The sequence below is a fragment of the Schistocerca serialis genome, chromosome 7 (genome assembly GCF_023864345.2).
Source record: "Schistocerca serialis cubense isolate TAMUIC-IGC-003099 chromosome 7, iqSchSeri2.2, whole genome shotgun sequence".
NCBI lineage: Eukaryota > Metazoa > Arthropoda > Insecta > Orthoptera > Acrididae > Schistocerca > Schistocerca serialis.
The window spans coordinates 333,759,399-333,783,658 of record NC_064644.1 but is presented as its reverse complement, the minus strand read 5'-3'; the positions used below and the strand labels follow the sequence as shown (position 1 = coordinate 333,783,658).

The 24,260-nt window shown below is 43.2% G+C and overlaps 1 protein-coding gene across 1 annotated transcript in view; it reads right to left on the bottom strand.

The window, feature by feature from the left end:
• The window catches only part of LOC126412297 (cytochrome P450 6l1-like), a 198,319-nt gene that overhangs the window by 82,782 nt on the left and 91,277 nt on the right, over window positions 1-24,260 (bottom strand). Inside the window, exon 4 of the mRNA XM_050081817.1 lies at window positions 4,943-5,280. Coding sequence (XP_049937774.1) covers window positions 4,943-5,280 — 338 coding nt within the window. The remainder of the gene's footprint in view (window positions 1-4,942; window positions 5,281-24,260) is intronic.

Here is a 24,260-nt window from a genome sequence, read left to right as displayed (position 1 = left end):
CTACATTGCAACTCGCACTTTCATTTTAATGTGACAAAAGTACTAGACCCCATTTGGTGTTTGTTTTTGTTTAAATTTACTGCCCACCACCATCTTTATTTTTTTTTAAATTTAGTGCTGATTCTTCAGATTTTCCACGTTCGTGTCTTGATGATATCATCAATAAACGGGTGTAGCTTGTGATATCACTGTGACGTCATATATAAGGGAGATGTGCCTTACGACGTCATCAAAAGGCCAGTGACGTGCATCATATGATATAAACACAGTGGGTCAGAGTATACAATGTAAACGAAGTGAGCTGGAGACGCTGTAGTTACACTACTTACAGCAACCATGTCATCATATGACACAGTTGTTACATGGAACAGACGTTTCTAGTGTCGTGTGGCAAGTCTGAAAGAAGAAGAACGAAGCGACAAAGCATCTCTCTGTGAAGAATCAGGAATTTCAGATGCAGTGGCAGTTCTGGTGCTCGAAGTCTGATGAACAACAATCAAGGAGATAGTAGAAAAAATGAAATTCAGTCCTACAATTTTTTTCAACATCTTGTATTGTACTGTATTGTATGGAACTGGGGACCCAGAAACGACGGAGAGGCTTCGTCCCCAACGTAGCCCTCCGTGGTTCACAATCCCACAACAGGTTACAGCAGTCCACCCATCCCACCGCCGCCCCACACTGAGCCCAGGGCTATTGTGAGGTTCGGCCCCCAGGGGGTCACCCCGGGAACGTCTCACGCCAAACGAGTGTAACCACAATGTTTACATGGTAGCGTAATTATGTTGTACTTGTACGTGGAGAAAGTATTTGCGCAGCAATCGCCGACATAGTGCGACAAAGACGCCATCATGAACACACTAAGCTTGAATAGGGTTGTGTAGTAGTGTTATGAGAACCTGGATGTTTCTTACGTGATACTGCAGAAACACTTGGCAGGAATGTATCCTCTTTACGTGATTGCTGGCAGCTGTTGTCACGAGAATGTACGGTGGCAGGAACACTGGGTTCTGGACGGCCAATTGGCACTACCGAGACGGAAGACTATCGTGATCGGTGTATAGCTCTGCAGCATCGTACTGCATCTGCAGCATCAATTTCAGCAGCAGTTGGCACAACAGTGACACAACGAACTTTTACAAATCTGTTACTTCAAGGACAGCTCCGAGCCACATGCCCTGTAGCGTGCATTCCACTTATCCGAAACCACGCCATTTGCGACTTCAGTGGTGTCAAGCGAGAGCTCATTGGAGATCAGGTTGAAGGTCTGTGTGTTTTCTGATGAAAATTGGTTCTGCCTCGGTGCCAGTAATGACCTTGTGTTGTTTAGGAAAAGGACAGGTGAATATCTGTTCAGGGCCTGCATCCAACCTGTCTGCTGTCTAGACACACTGGACCTAAGCATGGAGGTATGGTATGGGGCGCGATTTCGTATGACAGCAGGAGTACTCCGAGATCATCCTACGTGCCCTGACTGCAAATCTGGACGTGATTCTGGTGATTCGACCTGTTGTGCTGCTGCTCATGAACAGCAATCCAGGGGATGTTTTCCAACAGGATAACGATCGCCCACATAGCGCTATTGTAACCCAACAATCTCTACAGAGTGTCGACATATTTCCTTGGCCTGCTCTATCACCAGATCAGTCTCCAATCGAGCACTTATGGGACATCATCTTACGACAACTCCTGCGTCATCCACAAACATCGTTAACCGACCCTGCATTGACCAACCAAGAGCAACAGGCGTGGAAACTCCACCCCACAAATTGACGAATGGCACCTGTACAACGCAAAGCATGCACGTTTACTTACTTGCATTCATCTTTCTGGCCGTTACACTGGTTATTAATGTACCAGAATTTCACTTTCGCAATAGCTTATCTCCGCGTTCACTAGCCTGTGATCTTGCAATATTAATCATTTAAACATATCAGGTAGACAAATGTATTCCCCAAAATTCATTACTTACATCATTTATTAATTGGTGTTGCGATTTCTTTTACCGTCAGTGTAAATTCACTACTGCCAAACAATCGAAGACCCAGCCATCATAATGGCAGGCGATGCTGACATTTTTGGGATTGCCATGGTGTGTTGTTAACAGCCTATGCTCTTAAGGGGAAAACAGTCACAGCAGCCCACTACCGAAATCTCCTGACTAGGTTACGTGGGCTGTCCAATTGTAGCGTTGCCGGAAACTGTCCAAAGGGATGTTTCGGCTCTATGACAATGCCTCACCTCATTCTACACATGACACAGACAGATGCTGCTTCTTTGAACTATCAAATTTTGTCTCATCCCCCTATTCTATTGACACGGTACCAGCTGACTTCTTCCTCTTTATTCCAAGTAAGAAACCGCTCCATGGCAGCCGTTTCCAGAATGACGGTGAGGTGATTTCCGAGGAGAAACATTTCCTGAACATCCAAAATGCAGACTTCTGGAGACAAAGTCTTCCACAAGTAATTCATCGTTGGGATAAATCACTAGAACTGAAGATCGATTATGTGAAAAAGGATTAACATTGTCACAAAGTTTAAAAAATATGTAAAAATCTGCAACCGGTTGCATAGGTTTTCTATATACCTTGACCAGGTTTCGTCACCTCTAAGGGTGACGATATGTTCTTCATGTAATTACTATTTGTTCTACGCTCGTTTACATTAATGTAAACTTTTAATAGATAAGATATTTAATCTGACATATTCATTGTAGGTAACTACCTTACCTTCTGATGAAGTCACGCTTAGAGGTGACGAAACCTGGTCAAGGTATATAGAAAACCTATGCAATCGGTTGGCAGATTTTTAAATATTTTTCAAATTTGTGAATACGGTTGCTGCAAACGTCAGCCATGTTCAAAATTGTCACAGAGATTCGGGGTCACAGCTTGATGTTTTGGATGTGATAATTGAAACTGTGACCATTTATTGTAGTGTCCTGCACGTACAGGATGGCTATAAAGTCCCTTCATATGTGCAATTATTTCATTGTAAGCTCAATAAAACAGTTATTATTGTCCAAAACGTCCTTATGTGCACCATCGTTACCCCTATACAGCTTAATGTGTCACCATACTCTCCTACTTATCCACTTTAGGAGCTACTGTGTACATTTTGGAAGGCTTCAAGCATACTTGCCTGCAGAGCATCAGTGTCCACATACTGCTTCTTCCTGACATATGATTTGATGATTCACCACTGGGCACTGGTGTCGTAAGGACCAGACTTTGAGGCAACTAAGGATAAGGGCTCGGTGAATTTGGAGACCAGCGTTCCCATCCACCAACCAGGGAACAGTGCATTCAGTAGGCAATGCACAGCAAGTGCGAAGTGAGGTCACGGACCCCTCAAAGAGAAGTACATATTAAAGAAGTGTTCTTCAGTCACAGGGCAACGGCCTTGCCGCAGTGGATGCAACGGTTCCCGTACGATCACCGAAGTTAAGCGCTGTCGGGCTTGGCCGGCACTTGGATGGGTGGCCATCCATGCCGCCATGCACTGTTGCCATTTTTCGGGGTGCACTCAGCCTCGTGATGCCAATTGAGGAGCGACTCGGCCGATTAGTAGCGGCTCCGGTCAAGTATAGCATTGTAACGACCAGGAGAGCGGTATGCTGACCACACGCCACTCCTATCCGCATCCTCAGTGAGGATGACACGGCGGTCGGATGGTCCCGATGGGCCACTTGTGGCCTGAAGACGAAGTGCTTTTTTTTTCTTCAGTCATCCCCACCCAAAGTAGAATATATGGAGGATTGTTGTCAGTGTAAAATTAGGCTTCCGCAGCTGTTGTCACATCAATAAAATTCTTCTGGGTTTGAGGCCGCAACACACCCTGAGAAAGGCGCCTTGCAACAATGCGGCCTCAAACCCAGAATAATTGCTGTCAGGTTGTTGGTAAAAATGTAGGTGTTACCTGCCCATGTGTTCCACCCCTGAAACTATTTGGTCAGTGTGGCTAACTGACATGCAAGGGATCTGGTTTCGAATCCCAGTACTGACAGAAATGTTTCCTTGGTGGGAGGACTGGAATGGGCTTCACTCAGCCTCGTGAGGCCAAGTGAGGATCTAGTCTACCGATCAGTAGCAGTTCCAACGTCAAGAAACCCGACAAAGACCGGCAGATCTATGTGCTGACCACGCACTCCTCCAGACAGCATCCAATGATGCCATTGGCAGACGGTAACATGGTGGTCAATTGGGATCGATTAGACCGCCAAGGCCAGAGCGTTGAACTTTACCAACCTTACCCTATCCCGCAAAAACCAATAAATACCAACCTTACTCTATCCCACAAAAACCAATAAATAGCACCTTCATCAGGGAAAAAAATGCGCTTCAGAGCAGGAATGGTGGGGAAGGTCTCCATCAATACTCTGCATACTTCCTGTCGGTGGTTTAATAGTCCTTCAGGTCAGTGATGGCATTGACGTTAGTGATGCACTAGCTTCAGTACATGTTTGGGTTGATGGACGACCAGAGAAGGGTTCATTAAGTCCCTTACCATGTGAAAAGCATCTTCGCTCAAGGGATCAAATTCTGACGACTTGGTAATTCCTTACTAAACTGTTTACGTTACCTATCTATCACCTGTGTCACATTTCCGTCATTACGCTTCCTTTAATGGACCCAGACACTTACCGCTAAGCTTTCCTCCAAAGTGAACTTGCTGGTTTCTGCCATTGTTCGCCACCAAACACGGAAAGTCCAACAATGAACTGATAAACGACAGTATTTGTCCTCTTCACCGGGCGGTCACGTGGTAGTCACGCGGCTATCACGTGAGAAGCAGTGTTGCCATATCAATGATCAGGATGTGAGTTTCAAATCTTACAATCTAACCATCTTATACCGTTAAATGCGCTTAGTCCAGGTGTGTAGGGACTTTCTGGCCATCCAGTACAACAGATGGATAGTTTGTTGGTAGGAGCTACGAACCAAACAAGCAGCTGGTGAGTATGTCAGTGATGCATCTGCTGGCGACGTCCCGAACCTTGACGGGCTGCGTCCCGCCGGCTCCCGTCTCCAGGAGGCGCTGTACCATCGCACATGCGCACCGGTCCACCTGCGGAAACATGGCGCGCATCCGCGCTCCCGTGAAAGCGGGCGACGTGGCAGCGCGCAGCCGCCGCCAGAGCGCAGCACGCGCGCCGAACATGTTGAGGCAGCCCATCGAGTCCTCAGGCCGCGCCTCCGTGTGGCGGTCGGGGAAGTCAGCGAAGTCCTTGACCAGCAGCTGCCGCACCAGGTCGGGATCGCGCACTAGCAGGGCCGGCCTTGAAAGAGTCACAAAAGCCTGGACTGCAGGATCTTATAAGTTGACAATAATCAGACATGGATGCACTACAAGGTTCTATTTTAGGTCCTCTTGATTTGATATACACCTGTTGCAACTCCTAAGAGTTTCCAGGCGCATTTTCACCGATGTTTCAGCAGATCTTTGCAGTCTCATTCTTGCAATAGTAGTGAAGTCTCTCCAACCAAATACAATTCACCAGGTAGAAAGCGTCGGTTTGTTTCCCGTTACAAATAAAATGATTTTTAATGCTGAGTTTTATGAACATGATCGAAAGAGCGCTCCCAGATTAGTCTAGTGCGATATTTGTTTTATCTATATCTATTAACAGGACAGTAAAACTCGAAGAATAACCAGTAGTCCAGCTACTCTGACAGCGACTGAGCAGCGCTGCTCCATGACAGTAGCAGTTAGTGCAAATCATGGCAGTGCTGTCGCTGCTTTGTCTTACCGTCCCTTTTAATACGTATCGACAAAACGACTAATTTCGAATGGCTATATCGAATGGCCATGTAAAATTCCGCATGACGCCCAGTGTCAAAGGAAAGCGTTGGTTTTTATCCCTTTACAAACAAAATGAAAGATAGGATGAGCAATAGTTGGTTGGGCTGACTCTAGCCACTCATTGCAATTATCTTCCGAAACATCAGAAAAAATTCGCCTGCCGATTCCTAGGATGGAAACCCATTTTACTGGGTGGTGAGAAACAGTCTTGTAAGCATGTTGTACGGTAGGTTGTGCTGCGAAATAATTGATAAGGTAAAAATTATACACTACTGGCCATTAAAATTCCTACACCAAGAAGAAATGCAGATGATAAACGGGTGCCATGGAGAGGCGTTTTTTCTTTGTTTTTTTCTTTTTTTTCAGTATCAAAACTGTAAGGGATAGGGACTGGCAGAATCTGGAAAGGTGAAGGTTGTTGCCCCCCCCCCCCCCCCATGAACCTTGGACCTTGCCGTTGGTGGGGAGGCTTGCGTGCCTCAACGATACAGATAGCCGTACCATAGGTGCAACCACAACGGAGGGGTATCTGTTGAGAGGCCAGACAAACATGTGGTTCCTGGAGAGGGGCAGCAGCCTTTTCAGTAGTTGCAGGGGCAACAGTCTGCATTATTGGCTGATCTGGCCCTGTAACATTAACCAGAACAGCCTTGCTGTTTTGGTACCGCGAACGGCTGAAAGCAAGGGGAAACTACAGCTGTAATATTTCCCGAGGGCATGCAGCTTTACTGTATGATTAAATGATGATGGCGTCCTCTTGGGTAAAATATTCTGGAGGTAAAATAGTCCCCCATTCGGATCTCCGGGCGGGGACTACTCAAGAGGACATCGTTATAAGGAGAAAGAAAACTGGCATTCTACGGATTGGAGCATGGAATGTCAGATTCCTTAATCGGGCAGGTAGGTTAGAAAATTTAAAAAGGGAAATGGGTAGGTTAAAGTTAGATATAGTGGGAATTAGTGAAGTTCGGTGGCAGGAGGAACAAGACTTCTGGTCAGGTGAATACAGGGTTATAAATACAAAATCAAATAGGGGTAATGCAGGAGTAGGTTTAATAATCAATAAAAAATAGGAGGGTGGGTAAGCTACTACAAACAGCATAGTGAACGCATTATTGTGGCCAAGATAGACACGAAGCCCATGCCTACTACAGTAGTACAAGTCTATATGCCAACTAGCTCTGCATATGATGAAGAAGTTGATGAAATGTATGATGAGATAAAAGAAATTTCTCAGGTAGTGAAGGGAGATGAAAATTTAATAGTCATGGGTGACTGGAATTCGAGAGCAGGAAAAGGGAGAGAAGGAAACATAGTGGATTAATATGGATTGGGGGAGAGAAATGAAAGAAGAAGCCACCTAGTAGAATTTTGCACAGAGCATAACTCAATCATATCTAATACTTGATTCAAGAATCATAAAAGAAGGTTGTATACGTGGAAGAATCCTGGAGATACTAGAAGGTATCAGATAGATTATATAATAGTAAGACAGAGATTTAGGAACCAGGTTTTAAATTGTAAGACATTTCCAGGGGCAGATGTGGACTCTGACCACAATCTATTGGTTATGAACTATGGATTAAAACTGAAGAAACTACAAAAAGGTGGGAATTTAAGGAGATGGGACCTGCATTAACTGAAAGAACCAGAGGTTGTACAGAGTTTCAGGGAGAGCATAAGGGAACAATTGACAGGAATGGGGGAAAGAAATACAGTAGAAGAAGTATGGGCAGATTTGAGGAATGAAATAGTGAAGGCAGCAGAGGATCAAGTAGGTAAAAAGACGAGGGCTAGTAGAAATTCTTGGGTAACAGAAGAGATACTGAATTTAATTGATGAAAGGAGAAAATATAAAAATGCAGTAAATGAAGCAGGCAAAAAGGAATACAAACGTCTCAAAAATGAGATCGACAGGAAGTGCAAAATGGCTAAGCAAGGATGTCTAGAGGACAAATGTAAGGATGTAGAGGCTTATCTCATGAGGGGTAAGATAGATACTGTCTACAGGAAAATTAAAGAGACCTTCGGGGAAAAGAGAACCACTTGCATGAATATCAAGAGCTGAAATGGAAACCCAGTTCTAAGCAAAGAAGGGAAAGCAGAAAGGTGGAAGGAGTATATAGAGGGTCTATACAGGGGCGATATTCTTGAGGACAATTTTATGGAAATGGAAGAGGATGTAGATGAAATGAGAGCTATGATACTGCGTGAAGAGTTTGACAGAGCACTGAAAGACCTAAGTCGAAACAAGGCCCCGGGAGTAGACAACATTCCATTAGAACTACTGACAGCCTTGGGGGAGCCAGTCCTGACAAAACTCTACCAGCTGGTGAGCAAGATGTATGAGACAGGCGAAATTCCCTCAGAATTCAAGAAGAATATAATAATTCCAATCCCAAAGAAAGCAGGTGTTGACAGATGTGAAAATTACCGAACTATCAGTTTAATAAGTCACAGCTGCAAAATACTAACACGAATTCTTTACAGACGAATGAAAATACTGGTAGGAGCCGACCTCGGGGAAGATCAGTTTGGATTCCGTAGAAATGTTGAAACACTTGAGGCAATACTGATCTTACGACTTATCTCAGAAAATAGATTACGTATAGGCAAACTTACGTTTTTAGCATTTGGAGACTTAGAGAAAGCTTTTGACAATGTTGACTGGAATACTCTCTTTCAAATTCTGAAGGTGGCAGGGGTAAAATACAGGGAGCGAAAGGCTATTTACAATTTGTACAGAAACCAGATGGCAGTTATAAGAGTCGAGGGACATGACAGGGAAGCATTGGTTGGGAAGGGAGTGAGACAGGGTTGTAGCCTCTCCCCGATGCTATTCAATCTGTATATTGAATAAGAAGTAAAGGAAACGAAAGAAATATTCGGAGTAGGAATTAAAATCCATGGAGAAGAAATAAAAACTTTGAGGTTCGCCGATGACATTGTAATTCTGTCAGAGACAGCAAAGGCTTGGAGGAGCAGTTGAACGGAACGGACAGTGTCTTGAAAGGAGGGTATAAGATGAACATCAACAAAAGCAAAACGGGTGATGCTGCGGGAATTAGATTAGGAAATGAGACACTTAAAGTAGTAAAGGAGTTTTGCGATTTGGGGAGCAAAATAACTGATGATGGTCGAAGTAGAAAGGATATAAAATGTAGACTGGCAATGGGAAGAAAAGCGTTTCTGAAGAAGAGACATATGTCAACATCGAGTATTCATTTAAGTGTTAGGAAGTCTTTTCTGAAAGTATTTGTATGGAGTGTAGCCATGTATGGAAGTGAAACATGGACGATAAATAGTTTAGACAAGAGGAGAATAGAAACTTTGGAAATGTGGTGCTACAGAAGAATGCTGAAGATTAGATGGGTAGATCACATAACTAATGAGGAGGTATTGAATAGAATTGGGGAGAAGAGGAGTTTATGGCACAACTTGACTAGAAGAAGGGATCGGTTGGTAGGACATGTTCTGAGGCATCAAGGGATCACCAATTTAGTACTGGAGGGCAGCGTGGAGAGTAAAAATCGTAGAGGAAGACCAAGAGATGAATACACTAAGCAGATTCAGAAGGATGCAGGTTGCAGTAGGTACTGGGAGATGAAGAGGCTTGCACAGGATAGAGTATCATGGAGAGCTGCATCAAACCAGTCTCAGGACTGAAGACCAGAACAACAACAGAACAACAAAACTGGTATTCATTGGACAAATATATTATACTAGAACTTACATGTGATTACATTTTCACGCAATTTGGGTGCATAGATCCTGAGAAATCAGTACCCAGAACAACCACCTCTGACCAAAATAACGGCCTTGATACGCCTAGGCATTGAGTCAAACAGAGCTTGGATTTCGTGTACAGGTAAAGCTGCCCATGCAGCTTCAACATGATACCACAGTTCACCAAGAGTAGTGACTGGCGTAATGTGACGAGCCAGTTGCTCGGCCACCATTGACCAAATGTTTTCAGTTGGTGAGAGATCTGGAGAATGTGCTGGCCAGGGCAGCAGTCGAACATTTTCTGTATCCAGAAAGGCCCGTACAGGACGTGCAAGATGCGGTCGTGCATTATCCTGCTGAAATGTAGGGTTTCGCAGGGATCGAAGGAAGGGTAGAGCCACGGGTCGTAACACATCTGATATGTAACGTCCACTGTTCAAAGCACTGTCGATGCGAACAAGAGGTGACCGAGACGTGTAACCAATGGCACCCTATACCATCACGCCAGGTGATACTTCAGTATGGCGATGACGAATACATGCTTCCAATGTGCGTTCACCACGATATCGCCAAACACGGATGCGACCATCATGATGCTGTAAACGGAATCTGGATTCATCCGAAAAAATGACGTTTAGCCATTCGTGCATCAAGGTTCGTCGTTGAGTACACCATCGCAGGCGCACCTGTCTGTGATGCAGCGTCATGGTAACCGCAGCCATGGTCTCTGAGTTGATAGTCCATGCTGCTGCAAACGTCGTCGAACTTTTCGTGCAGATGGTTGTTGTCTTGCAAACGTCCCCATCTGTTGACTCAGGGATCGAGACGTGGCTGCACGATCCGTTACAGCCATGCGGATAAGATGCCTGTCATCTCGACTGCTAGTGATACGAGGCTGTTGGGATCCAGCACGGCGTTCCGTATTACCCTCCTGAACCCACCGATTCCATATTCTGCTAATAGTCATTGGATCTTGACCAACGCGAGCAGCAATGTCGCGATACGATAAACCGCAATCGCGACCTTTATCAAAGTCGGAAACGTGATGGTACGCATTTCTCCTCCTTGCACGAGGCATCACAACAATGTTTCACCAGGCAACGACGGTCAACTGCTGTTTATGTATGAGAAATCGGTTGGAAACTTTCCTCATGTCAGCACGTTGTAGGTGTCGCCACCGGTGCCAACGTTGTGTGAATGCTCTGAAAAGCTTATCATTTGCATATCACAGCTTCTTCTTCCTGTCGGTTAAATTTCGCCTCTGTAGCACGTCATCTTCGTGGTGTAGCAATTTTAATGGCCAGAAGTGTTTGCGCTGCGCCGTTTCTGAGTTAATGGTTAGCCAATTATGCTGTTGCATGCGCAAATTCAAACACCCGCCAGATACAATTCGTTGTTCTCACAGTACAGATGACAGCGCACGAGACTGCCCAACCTTCGACTCAAGTTCGATCCTTACTACCGTCCCATGATCAATTTTTGTATCGCTCTGTTGTTCGGTTTTAGGAATCCAAATGAAGAACACCTTTGGCGACACCGTCTCTGGCGAGCCGCCTGAGTTTGCGTGCGTAATGGCCTCATTAGGTTACTTCAATGCTAATTAACTCGTAAATGGCGCTACGTATCGAATTTGTTTCTTGACAATTATTCTCAGCACAACCTACCCTGTAACACCCATACAAGCTTTTCAGACTGCTTCTGAGCACCATGTACATTAGTGATCACAGAATAAACAAGGTTATTATTATAATTGAAGTGATACCACGGATTTGCTGTAGCTATATTATTTGACATATTACCACAAGGCTTTGCGCACACATAGAAAAATTAAGTTTTTTTTACATATTACAAGTGCTCCATACGTGTCAACCTACTGATTCTGCAGATATCAAGACGATAATTAGGTTCTTCTCACGTTTTGGCCTAGCATGTCCATACTAATTTGTTCTACAGCACTGTTGATGTGAGCTCACATTTCTTCTAGCTTTATGGTAAAGGAGGCTTAAACGCTGATTCTTTCACATAACCCCAGATAAAAAATCGTACGGTGTTAGATCGGGAGAGCGTGGAACCCATGGCACGAATTGCTGATCATTAACCCCAGCACGATCCATCCATCGGTTTCTTTATTTACTGTTCAAGAGTTCACGAACGTCATGATGGCAGTGGGGTGGAGCACCATTCTATTGATAGATGAACTCCATATTATTGGTCTCCAATTGTGGCATGATGCAGTTTCCAGATACATATTTCCACTTGCAAAGGCAACTTGAAGCTTTAAGGGGAGACGCTCATGAAAAACACACACTATTTAAACGATGCACCAGACCCACAAACGTGAAGATACGGAAATGAATTTTGTACTATGCTTTACATGAAGTTAACAGATTTAATGTAAAGTTCACTGGACTATACGCATTTAAATTTTTTATGGAAATAAAACATTTTACTTTCGAAAAATAATATATGTACCTTTTTCTCAGAAACTTTTCAGGAGATTTCTAGAAAATTTTCCCTGTTTAATCACTTTGCATGTACGGTAGTAAGTTCTTCTCAAGAGGTTTTTTGAATAAACCCAATAGGAGAATTTTAATAATTTTTAATTATAATTCTGTAAATGTAATATAAAATTCATGCAAAATTCCAAGCACCTTGTCACAAACTTGCATAATTCTAACCTTCATAGATTCAGAAAAAAGATACATTTTACTTAAAAACCGTAATTTCCAGGAAAATGCAGTTTAAAGTGCAACCAAATAATATTTCTTATGTCACCTTTTCAGAAGGCCCCAGGTTTGTATTCAAGGTCTTCCAAGATGTCTCTCCTGATTTCTTGTTTTCTTACGTCATTCCTTTTCCAGTTCTTGAACTGTCTTTTCAGGTAAGAGAGGCGCTGTAAATTTATTTTTCTCAAGATGTGTTGAGTGAAATTTCCTATCTCAAAGCCAATTCTCTCTAATACCTTCAACATCTCTAAGTTCCCATCATTAAACACAAGAGCTGCATCATAAGTTGCAATTGTGACATCTGTAGAAGACGGGAATGTGGTTTTAGTGCACCGTTTCCATATGAGTAAATTTGGAGACTCATTTGTTTGCAAGATACGGAACACAGTCACAGATGATTTATAAAACCAAGAGTCTATACCATGTCCTTATAGATCCATTCCGTGTCAGTTTGCTTGAAAGTAATGAACGGAATCGTTGTTCAAGGAGCTAGTATTGAAGTGTTGCCTTAGAAAGTGGGAGTGACAGGGAGATGGCGTCAAAAATTCAATTATTTGTCTGGCTCTTCGGATGCGATTTCGTCATTGCACCTTTGGGAACTTATTGTCCATGAGCTCTACTGATAAGCAAAAAGTAAATTGAAAATTGTCATTTTCCGTGGATTTCATGAACGTCCTTCTTTAAACTGTGCATCTCGTCACCGAATGGAGTTGGCAGTTGGTTGAATTTTGTTGAACTTCGTTCTGAAGCGTCATTGCACTGTTACGAGAGACATACGTGAATGCACTTCAAGCAAAAATACGACGTCTCCCCTAACTGTTCATAGAAGTTTGAGTGCAACAATACAAAACTTTTTGGTTTTTCTATACGAAAGTTGATGTAGCTACACTGAAGTAAAGAAATCACTTCAATAATTTATAATGACCTTGCAAAAATTTTGTACTTTGTGTAGATGGTACGAATATAGGCTGAAAAGTCTCTATCCCTACCATACGTCATTACACAAACAGCCCCCTCTAATTAGAGAATGGAAAAAAAACTTTAAAAAGAATGTTTTGTTTCATTTGGGTACTGAAGTTGTATTTGGGTGTTTGAGTTTGGGATTCTTCCCTAGTTTTGAGTGTCATACGGAGATATGAACAACAGAGCAGAAAGCACAGTAAAAATAATTACTACTGCTTACTGGGAACAAAACGTCGACAGTGATATTGGAACAAAGGGCTTACAAGAAGACTGTCGGACTACTTCAGTGGCAGACTTTTTCAAGTAAAATGTGTCATTTATTTTCACTCATTCCTTTTACATAATGTTTAAAATTGAAAAATTATGTTGGATGTTGCTTTTGTAGGATTCTGAGAATAAGCTTTTGTTAATGGTCTAGAGCTCTGTTGACCTACAAGTTACTTACATTGGAGAGTGCTGAAAGCTCTGCTAGTTTTTAACTAAACAGTATTTGTAATTGAGAATTATTTGTGAAAGATATCATATAGTGTAAAGTTTCCATCTTAAAATGATCTATGAAAAGGATTTCTGGTATGAGCATCCACGTAAATTTATCTGGGAAGGGGTAGTGCTTTATAATTGGTATTTTTCATATAACTATTCCGAAGAGTTTTAGAATGTCTCATGTCTTAAGAACTAAGTTTTACAAGGATCAAAAGTTAAACATATTTTATTAATATATGTAAAGTACAACTTCGAATATTATTAATATCCTAGTGGATGACTCATTTCTCACTTAATTATTTGAGATTGTATTCTCATATAATAAAATACAGCGTTTCTAACGTGTCTGAATCAGAAGATATTTTTATTCATCTCCTAATGATGCCAGGTTGACAATGAAAATTCGAAAGTTAAAACAGAAAAAATGAAAATGGCAAGAGAATCCTGTTTATTATCAATAAAAAATAACCAACAAAATAAGATGAACAGAAAATAAACTTTAGAAAACGCTTACTCAACGTTGATAGAATTGATAACGCTTCTTTTCTTGCAGAGCTACACATCCGATTATGTTAATGGATATACTACATTAGCGAAAAAGTAAGGCTAATATGGTCATGTTTATTTAAAAGATACTGATTGAAAAGTGGGGTACTAGCTCCCTCATTCTACTTTTCTCAGCACTCTTAAAAATTCTCCCAAAAATCTTGGCATGCGATTCGAGCTCCTCTTAAAGTGCTTCTCACCTCCCACCCTCACAAGCTCCCCTAACTGTAACACGGCCACGTCCGCTAGTTGCTCGTAGTCGTCCGCTCCCACTTGACCATTCTCACTCACTCTCTCAGCACAACCCACTGTCATTATCCCTTAGTGTCTCTCTGTCACAGCCACAGGTTCCTTCCTTCTGTCCTTCTACTGCTTCCTCCTCTCACTGTCTCTGGCTCCCTCCTGCGCCTTCATTGCTACTATATCATTCATTCATTCCCACTGCTGCTGTCTCTTCGTCGTTGTCATTGTCACAGACTCTGTCTCCCATCATCACTGGCTCTCACCCACTTCCACTTTTTCCTTCTCTGTACTCCATTCCCTCTAGCACTGTCTCCTTCACTCTTTTCTTGGCACTGCTCTGTCACTGTTAATTATGTTCCACTTACCGCTATGTCCCTCTGATTCTCTCACTCTGCCATTCTGTTCTTCACTACTTCCAAACCACAAAAACTGTCTACGATCTTCCAGTATTTACTACTTTTCGTCTCTTACAATTCCTCCTCTCTCAGTACAAACAAGCTCGAATATATTCTCCTGCCAAATGTTTTGGGAAAATTGTTGAAGGTTCTCAGAAAGGTAGAACGAGGAAACTGATACCCTGCTTTTCAGACAGAGTCCTTTTAATAAACAGGAGCATGTTCGCCTTTTTGTTCCTCGATAGGAGCATTTTTCCACTGGTTTCCTTCTTTTCCCTGATACAGCAAGGCACGTCACTCATACGAAAAAAAATTTATAGGTCAGTAAAATTTCAATAGTTTACTTATGCAAAATTAAAATTACGCAAAATTAATTTTACAACTCACACCAGAATCTACGTGCACAAAAATTTCGTATGTACTTCCATATTATAGTACACGGTTCCCACAATCCCATCTGATGATAACGGAGACACTTTACAACAAATTTCTCTGTGCAAATTCATTTTGTGAACTACGTTTTCGTCTCAAACCTCATTATACGTGCGTATTTTACCTGTACAGGTAGGGTAACTTCGAGCCTCTGTGTCTCGGAAATGGATAAAGATGATCCCGAGATTGGGATCTTACAAATATATCGTAAAAATTTCTGCCTTTTGCTGTGCATGAAAGTCACAAAATCCGCGTCTCGGTTTTGGTACCCACAAACCATGTTTTTGGGGTGCTTCTCAATAAGGGATAAAGATTTTTCAAACTAAAACATGGTGCTTCTAGAAAAACGCACTGGAAATATATCACTAAAATTATTTATTAGTTAGATTTCGCTTCAAGCCAGATTTTACATGCGTATTTTACGTGTGCTAGTAGAGTAAATTCGAACCAATGTAACTCGAAAAACAGGAAGATGGCACTTCTTTTTAAATGTCTAGAGAATATACCATTAAAATCTTAGCAATTTGTTGTTAGTTATTTAGATATCCGCTACTACAGTGAAAAATGATAAACATAACTCAAGCATTCAACAGCATGTACAAGAACATTCAATTCACTTAATATGAAAGTCAGAACTGAATAAACTTTTTGGACCTCATCATCACCAAGAAAAACTGTGAACACGTGCTTGTTGTTGTTGTTGTTGTGGTCTTCAGTCCTGAGACTGGTTTGATGCAGCTCTCCATGCTACTCTATCCTGTGCAAGCTTCTTCATCTCCCAGTACCTACTGCAAGCTACATCCTTCTGAATCTGCTTGGTGTATTCATCTCTTGGTCTCCCTCTACGATTTTTACCCTCCACACTGCCCTCCAATACTAAATTGGTGATCCCTTGATGCCTTAGAACATGTCCTACCAACCGATCCCTTCTTCTAGTCAAGTTGTGCCATAAACTTCTCTTCTGCCCAATCCTATTCAACACCTCCTCATTAGTTATGTGATCTACCCATCTAATCTTCAGCATTCTTCTGTAGCACCACATTTCGAAAGCTTCTATTCTCTTCTTGTCCAAACTATTTATCGTCCATGTTTCACTTCCATACATGGCTACACTCCATACAAATACTTTCAGAAACGACTTCCTAACACTTAAATCAATACTCGATGTTAACATATTTCTCTTCTTCAGAAACGCTTTCCTTCCCAATGCCAGTCTACATTTTATATCCTCTCTACTTCGACCATCATCAGTTATTTTGCTCCCCAAATAGCAAAACTCCTTTACTACTTTAAGTGTCTCATTTCCTAATCTAAAACCCTCAACATCACCCGACTTAATTCGACTACATTCCATTATCCTCGTTTTGCTTTTGTTGATGTTCATCTTATATCCTCCTTTCAAGACACCATCGATTCTGTTCAACTGCTCTTCCAAGTCCTTTGCTGTCTCTGACAGAATTACAATGTCATCGGCGAACCTCAAAGTTTTTCTTTCTTCTCCATGAATTTTAATACCTGCTCCGAATTTTTCTTTCGTTTCCTTCAGTGCTTGCTCAATATACAGATTGAATAACATTGGGGAGAGGCTACAACCCTGTCTCACTCCATTCCCAACCACTGCTTCCCTTTCATGCCCCTAAACTCTTATAACTGCCATGTGGTTTCTATACAAATTGTAAATAGCCTTTCGCTCCCTATATTTTACCCCTGCCACCTTCAGAGCATTTACAAAAAACGTGCAGTTGCAGATGTAGGTGTCCATCCTTCTTCATACAACCACCCCCCCCCCCACACACACACACACTCCTGACCTTCATTTCTTACATATTCCGACTTCACCATCGTATTCTGCGTATCAAGACGTTTCATTTGAGCCCAAACTCGATAGGGAAGAGTCAATTTCACGTATGTCCATTTAATCGATATGTAAATCTAATAAATAAATCACAAGTGTGCACCAAGATTAAAAAGTCGACGCTGGCGTACACAAACATTCATGACACGATGAGCACAGGAGTTTTTGTTCGGCGGAGGCAACGAGCCCGATGGGAAGTCTGAAGGAGGGTGAGTTAGCATGCAGCTGTGCCGGCGGGCCGACCGCCCGGGGACCAAACCAGCTTTTTGCCAAAGAAAAGGGATAATGGCCTGTGTGTTCATCTTAAAAGCAAAACCCACTGTATTGTTTGGGAGAGCCCCAGCATATGCATTTTTGACGGACCTAGTGCGCAGTTTCAGAGTTCTCACAAGTGGACACTAAACGCCTAACCCAGTAGCTATATACTTTCCGGATTGGTCAGCTTAAATGGAGCCCCATTCTCCCGTTTGTAAGAGTAACTCTGATTGGCGGACTATTTCTGATGCAATGAGCCGGAGGAGTGAGGGAAAGACAGCAGATGATACCCTTTCGCTTTTTGCGTGGATAGGAGTCATTCCAGTGACGCTCTTCAAGCGGGAACAGATAGCGGGAAACGAGTGCGCCCGTGCTTGTACGCAGAGAGCGAGGAACAAAGTCTCTACTCAGTACTGCACTGAGAGAGCACCTCTGTCGCTAGCGAATCGGAGTGATACTCTATATTGAGTCGCTCGCGATTAAGCATTTGTTCACTGTGTTGGCCACGACACTTCATGTGCGGTGTGAACACAGACAGAGTATTAGTTAGCACCTGCGAGCGAACATGGAGTGGCATTGCGGTGGACTGGTTATCTGAGCGGTGTATCACGCCAGTAGTTAGACTAGGGGTAGATTGGAGTCCTTGACTTCATCAAGGCGTTGTGAGAGTTCGATTGGCGAAGGTCAATCCAGATAGAAAGGATAGTTTTGTTATTTTTCAGTGGCGAACGACGCAGGCAGCAGTCATCGCAGCTCACAGTATTGTGCGCTACAGTGTAGGCGAGTCCCATCTTTCCTCGATTAGAAATAACATAATTCATACACGTCACTCCATCACATTTCTCACGCGACAGCCTCGACCGTACTCCGAAAAATTCAATCGGATAATTATTCAAGTTGAGTAGGCGCTGCTCTCAGCCATTCTGCCGAGAAATTAACATTCTTAAAGAACAGGGAGAAAAGAGCTTTCCCACACTTCGTATATAAATTTCATTAACAGGATTCCTATCCATAAGAGGTAACCTCCTATTCCGAAAGGAACCCGGAAATTTGTGTATTAGTTTATAAATAAAAGTTTCACTTGATTTTCTCAGATTTTACAATAAATAATAATTTCCGTTCATTTAATGTTTTTCTTACACTAGCTAGCAATACTCCAGTACCCAAATATCCCACTAGTTATGTAAGAAAATAGAATATTTTTGTATCTTTTCCTTACAGCGGACGACTCCAGAAGATATTTATTGCTGAAAGTTTTTCAGGCATTTTTTCTCTTTTTTTTTTTTTGGTTGTTAGGAGCGTCTGTCTGACTTCTGTAGTAGTGTGGGATGGAAATTGCCTCTTTCAGGAGCCAAAGGGTACTTGTCAGATCAATCCGTTGCTCATCTCGTCAACGTAACACCCACATACAATTACAATACATACATAAACACACACACACACACACACACACACACACACACACACACACACACACACAGGTTAGCAGCTTATAGATACATGTTGCACAGAGCACACCAAATCCCATTAAACTGTGCTCGAGAATGAAATTGAGGCCATCAAACAGATGTCAGCTGCAAAAGCTTTGCAACCTGCACTCACAAAATAAAAATATCGAAGAAAATTAGAAAAGGAATAAATAGACATATAAATTAAAAAAACGAGCAGACAGACACCAGGGCAGTTTGACTTCCTGCTTTGGCACCATTTCACAAAAAAATGTTAATGTATTGAGACCATACAATTAAGAGTTGCTTTCTCCAATAACAGTAAATTAGGTAATAGATTGCCACACAATACAGAAACCAATAAAGGTAAATTCTCCATCTAAGGCGTATACAAGATAAAATGCAATCAGTGCCATATAACGTATGTCGGTCAGACTGGACGAAGTTTCTGAACTAGATTCAAAGTACACATTAATGTACAAAGATACAAAACATCCAATAAATCTGCCATAGCTACACATATTCAGGACACAGGAAATCCCGTTGATAACATAGAGAACAATCTAATAACACTTCACATAATAAACAAAGGCCACAAAGTCAGTATTGACGACAGCAAAATAAAGACAGTGAACTGCCCAAGCTCAAGATGCACAACATCTAGAGAATTTGAACATCCCCGTCGGCGTGGTTATGTGGTCACGGTGTTCGACTTCGGAAAGGCAGAGCTGTGTTGAAATCTCCCTCATGCTCGACACATTTTTTTCATAAAATATGAACTGTCCGTCCGGTCATTGACGTGCCTGTTCACTGTATTCAAATTTGCAACTGTGTCGAGCTGTAACGTCCGTTTGCGACAACGAGTTCTAAGGAAGTGACCTCCAGACATACATGCATACTACTTGTTCTACACAAGTACCACATATTATGATTCTTGCGTCCCATTTTGGAAGTTTTGACTTGAGTTCCTTTGTTGTAACATAATTCACACTCATTTATTTCTTGTTTTCATTTCTGTGAGAGGTCTACGCGGCATCTTGCCTGCTGTCACTATTAGTCACAGTTACATGCGACGGCACTATGTTCTCACGACATGACTCATATTCTACAACCAATGTACCGCATGACAATTGCCAAGACTACAGAAGAACAGATACGTCAGTGACCGAATGAAAAGTTCATAACTTTGTGAAAAAAAGAGTATGGTGTACCAGGAGGTTTGAACATGGATCTCCGTCTTTGGATTCCAACACCGTGAACACACACAAAGGACGCCGTGGTTCTTACAGTTCACTCGATGTTGCACATCTTGAGCTGTTGCACTGTTTCTATTTTGCTTCTTTTTGCATAACTCGGTAGACTCCTTCCTGTTATGATGCTTGATCAGTGTTCAGTTTTTGACGGGCTTTCCAATGGCCCATCTTACCACTAGATCTGAGGAGGGTGTGATGGGGACTTTCCCTTGTAATAATGTTGGTTTAGCGGCCTCTTGAAGCTCAGTTCCCAAATTCCATTACTACATTAGATTCTCGTAAGGATGTCACGGGTGTTGCTTGTCCACAGACAAAAGGTTAACTATTGTTGAGATCAATCTTTGTAGCAGGGGGAGTGTTCTTTAAGGTTACAAGCAGTACAAGTCTTCCAGGGACGAAACAGCTGAGGGACTAAAGGGGCTTTCAGGATGCTTGGCTACAGGTTCCGGGGGCAGGATGTCGGACCGGTCCATCCTTGCAGCTCTATAAGGGCTGTATTAAAAAGCGAGAAATAAAAGAATTGAGACTATTTTGGTACTGTTTTGTCCTTGGCTGCAGGTCAACACCGCTGCCGCGCCTTAGAAACGGTATAAAATTCTGTGAATAGCGTGAAAACCAAACAAATCTTACTCGGGAAGCGTCTGCTGAAGCCAAAGTGGCCTTATCGCCCTCAAGAGTGCTAGATCCGGAGTTCAGCAGAACTGTAGACAGTCATTTCTAGATATGGGGGAGAATTCTGAACTGAATAAAATCTCTGTACCCCAAATTACAAAAGGGGTAAGCGGCCCCTCTTACACCCTCCCCCTCCATCCCCCCCCTTTCCTACGCGAATTTCCCAACGAACGCATCGGTTCACAAATTCACTACTGCAACGGATGGAAATTGTTAATACTTTATTTTTGTGGGTTCAACTGACTCCACTTGTCTGAAACAGATCGTGCACTGATGGAACTCAGTAATATTTATCCTTCATTCTTAAGTATTCGAACGACCACACTGGCCTGATAACAGATCTTGCATAATTACCTTTGACCTCGACTTTTCGAGTATGTAAGCATAGTGGTCAAAACACTCACTAGAACGTCGAAGCTTGCTGAAATCATCGGTTGGTAGGGTCTGGCGTGATCTTATTTATTTTACATCTACTTCCGCAAGCCACCTTACGGTCGACGGCGAAGAATACTTTGCATATTACTGTGACTCACTTCCTTTCCTGTTCTTGTCGAAAATGGCGTACGGGACGGACGAGTGTTGGTCTGCCTCCATGTTAGCTCGAATCTCTCCGATTTTGTCTTCATAAGTCTTTTTGCGATATATGCGTAGGAGGAAGCAGCATGTTGGTTGATACTTCTAGGAACCTAGGCTATCGGAATTTTAACAGCAAACTTCTCTGTGATGTGCAATGCCTCTCCTGTAGCGTCTGCCACTGGAATTAACTCTGTGACACATTTTTCCTTACTAAGCGCAGCTGTGTTGTAACGGGACTGGAACACTTGTGTCAGTGACATTGCTGCATAGAGACATTTCTGCGTAACTTAAGACCTATGATCACTTGTTTAACAGAGGGGATATTTTACGTTATCGAAGATGATCAAGTACTCATAGTTCATAAGTTATGTACTTTAGAGCCCGTGATTACTAGATATGTTTTCATCTTTTGGTCCGTACGACCATATCTCAAACCGGGCGAGATAGCGCAGTGGTTAGTGCACTGGACTCCCATTCGGGAGGACGACGGTTCAAACCCGCGTCCGGCCGCCCTGATTTAGATTTTCCGTGATTTGCCTAAAACGCTTCAGGCAAATATCGGGATGGTTCCTTTGAAAGGACACAGCTGACTTCCTTCCGCATCCTTCCCTAATCAGATGTGACCAATGAACTCGCTGTTTGGTCTCCCGCCCCAAGCTATCCAAATATCTCTCAAAATACGGAAAGTAAAGAGCTTGCAGTTGAGGAGATTAGTTTCACAGTATTGAAGACGAAGAACATAGCTTCTGAGCTATGCTTTTTAGAGCCTATGTTTACGGATACTTTTTTGCTTCTACACTCATGCTCATAAATTAAGGATAATTGCTGAATGTGGTGCCACACAACGTGGCACTACACAAAACTGGCGCTAATAGCATAGGCACGTAGGGAACACATACGACACAGATCTTTAAGTCCACGGTATTGGTAATAAGTTGAGAAAACCGTCCCGAAACAAATGTGCTACAAAACGCCACTGTTTCCTGCGCTTGTACCCGGACATCAATATTGGATATGATCACCATGCACACGCACACAGGCCCTACAACGGATTGGCATATTCTGGATCAGGTGGTCGAACAGCTGCTGGGGTATAGCCTTTCATTCTTGTACCAGTGCCTGTTGGGGCTCCTGAAGTGTTTAAATGGCTCTGAGCACTATGGGACTTAACATCTATGGTCATCAGTCCCCTAGAACTTAGAACTACTTAAACCTAACTAACCTAAGGACATCACACAACACCCAGTCATCACGAGGCAGAGAAAATCCCTGACCCCGCCGGGAATCGAACCCGGGACCCCGTGCTCGGGTAGCGAGAACGCTACCGCGAGACCACGAGCTGCGGACACTCCTGAAGTGTCCTAGGGGTTTTGAAGGCGTGCAGCGATACGTCGACCGAGAGCATCCCAGACGTGCTCGATGGGGATTAGGTCTGGAGAAGAGGCAGCTCACTCCATTCGCCTGATATCTTCTGTTTCAAGGTACTCCACGATGGCAGCTCGGTGGGGTCGTGCGTCATCATCCACCAGGAGGAAGGCGGGACCCACTGAACCCCTGAAAAGGCGGACATACTGCTGCAAAATGACGTCCCGATACACGTGACCTGTTACAGTTCCTCTGTCAAAGACATGCAGGGGTGTACGTGCACCAATCTTAATCCCACCCCACACAATCAAACCACGACCTCTATATAGGTCCCTTTCAAGGACATTAAGGGGTTGGTTCCTGGTTGACGCTAGATGAAAACACGGCGAGAATCACTGTTCAGACTATATCTGGACTCGTCCATGAACATAACCTGGGACCACTGTTCCAGTGACCATGTACTGTGTTCTTGACACCAGGCTTTACGGGCTCTCCTGTGACCAGGGGTCAGTGGAATGCACCTTGCAGGCGAATAAACCTTGTCTCTTCAGTCGTCTGTAGACTGTGAGTCTGGAGACAACTGTTCCAGTGGCTGCAGTAAGGTCCCGAGCAAGGCTACGTGCAGTACTCCGTGGCCGTCTGCGGGCACTGATGGTGATATATCGGTCTTGTTGTGGTATTGTACACTGTGGACGTCCCGTACTGTAGCGCCTGGACACGTTTCCTGTCTGCTGTAATCGTTGCCATAATGTTGAGATCACACTTTGTGGCACACGGAGGGCCCGTGCTACGACCTGCTGTGTTTGACCAGCCTCCAGTTGCCCTAGTATTCTACCCCTCATAACGCCATCAATATGTGTTCTTTGAGCCATTTTCAACATACAGTCACAATTAGCACGTCTGAAAACGTCTACACACATACTCGCTGCACGGTACTCTGGCATGCGCCAACACACCTCTGCGTATGTGGACTGCTGCCAGCGCCACCGTGCGACGATCGCAGGTTAAATGCACCGCATGGTGATACCCCGAGGTGATTTAAGCCCGAAAACGGCCCACCAGAGCGTTGTTTCACCAAGTATCAGCATTATCCTTAATTTATGAGCATGAGTGTAGCATCACATGCATGCAACTGTATGCGTTTACGCCATTAATTATGAAACACCCTGTATACGTAGTATATATACAATGTCCAGTCACATTAACGTAACAACTTGTCAAAAGCCCGAACAACGACGAGACATGCAGGAAGAGAGCCATTGAGTTTCTAAAAGATACCGACAGGGATGTGAAGCCATGCTGGCTCTACTGCCGTGGCGAAATGCGCTACGTTTGTTGGTTGAGAAACCGTGGGGCGAACAGCCAGAAGGAGGTGGTCCCACAGATTCTCGATTAGATTTAAATCCTGGGAGTCTGGTGGCCAGAGCAGTACAGTAAACTTATCTTGGTGCTCTTCGAACCACGCACGTACACTGCAAGCTGTGGGACACGTTCCATTGTCCTGCTGGTAGATGGCAT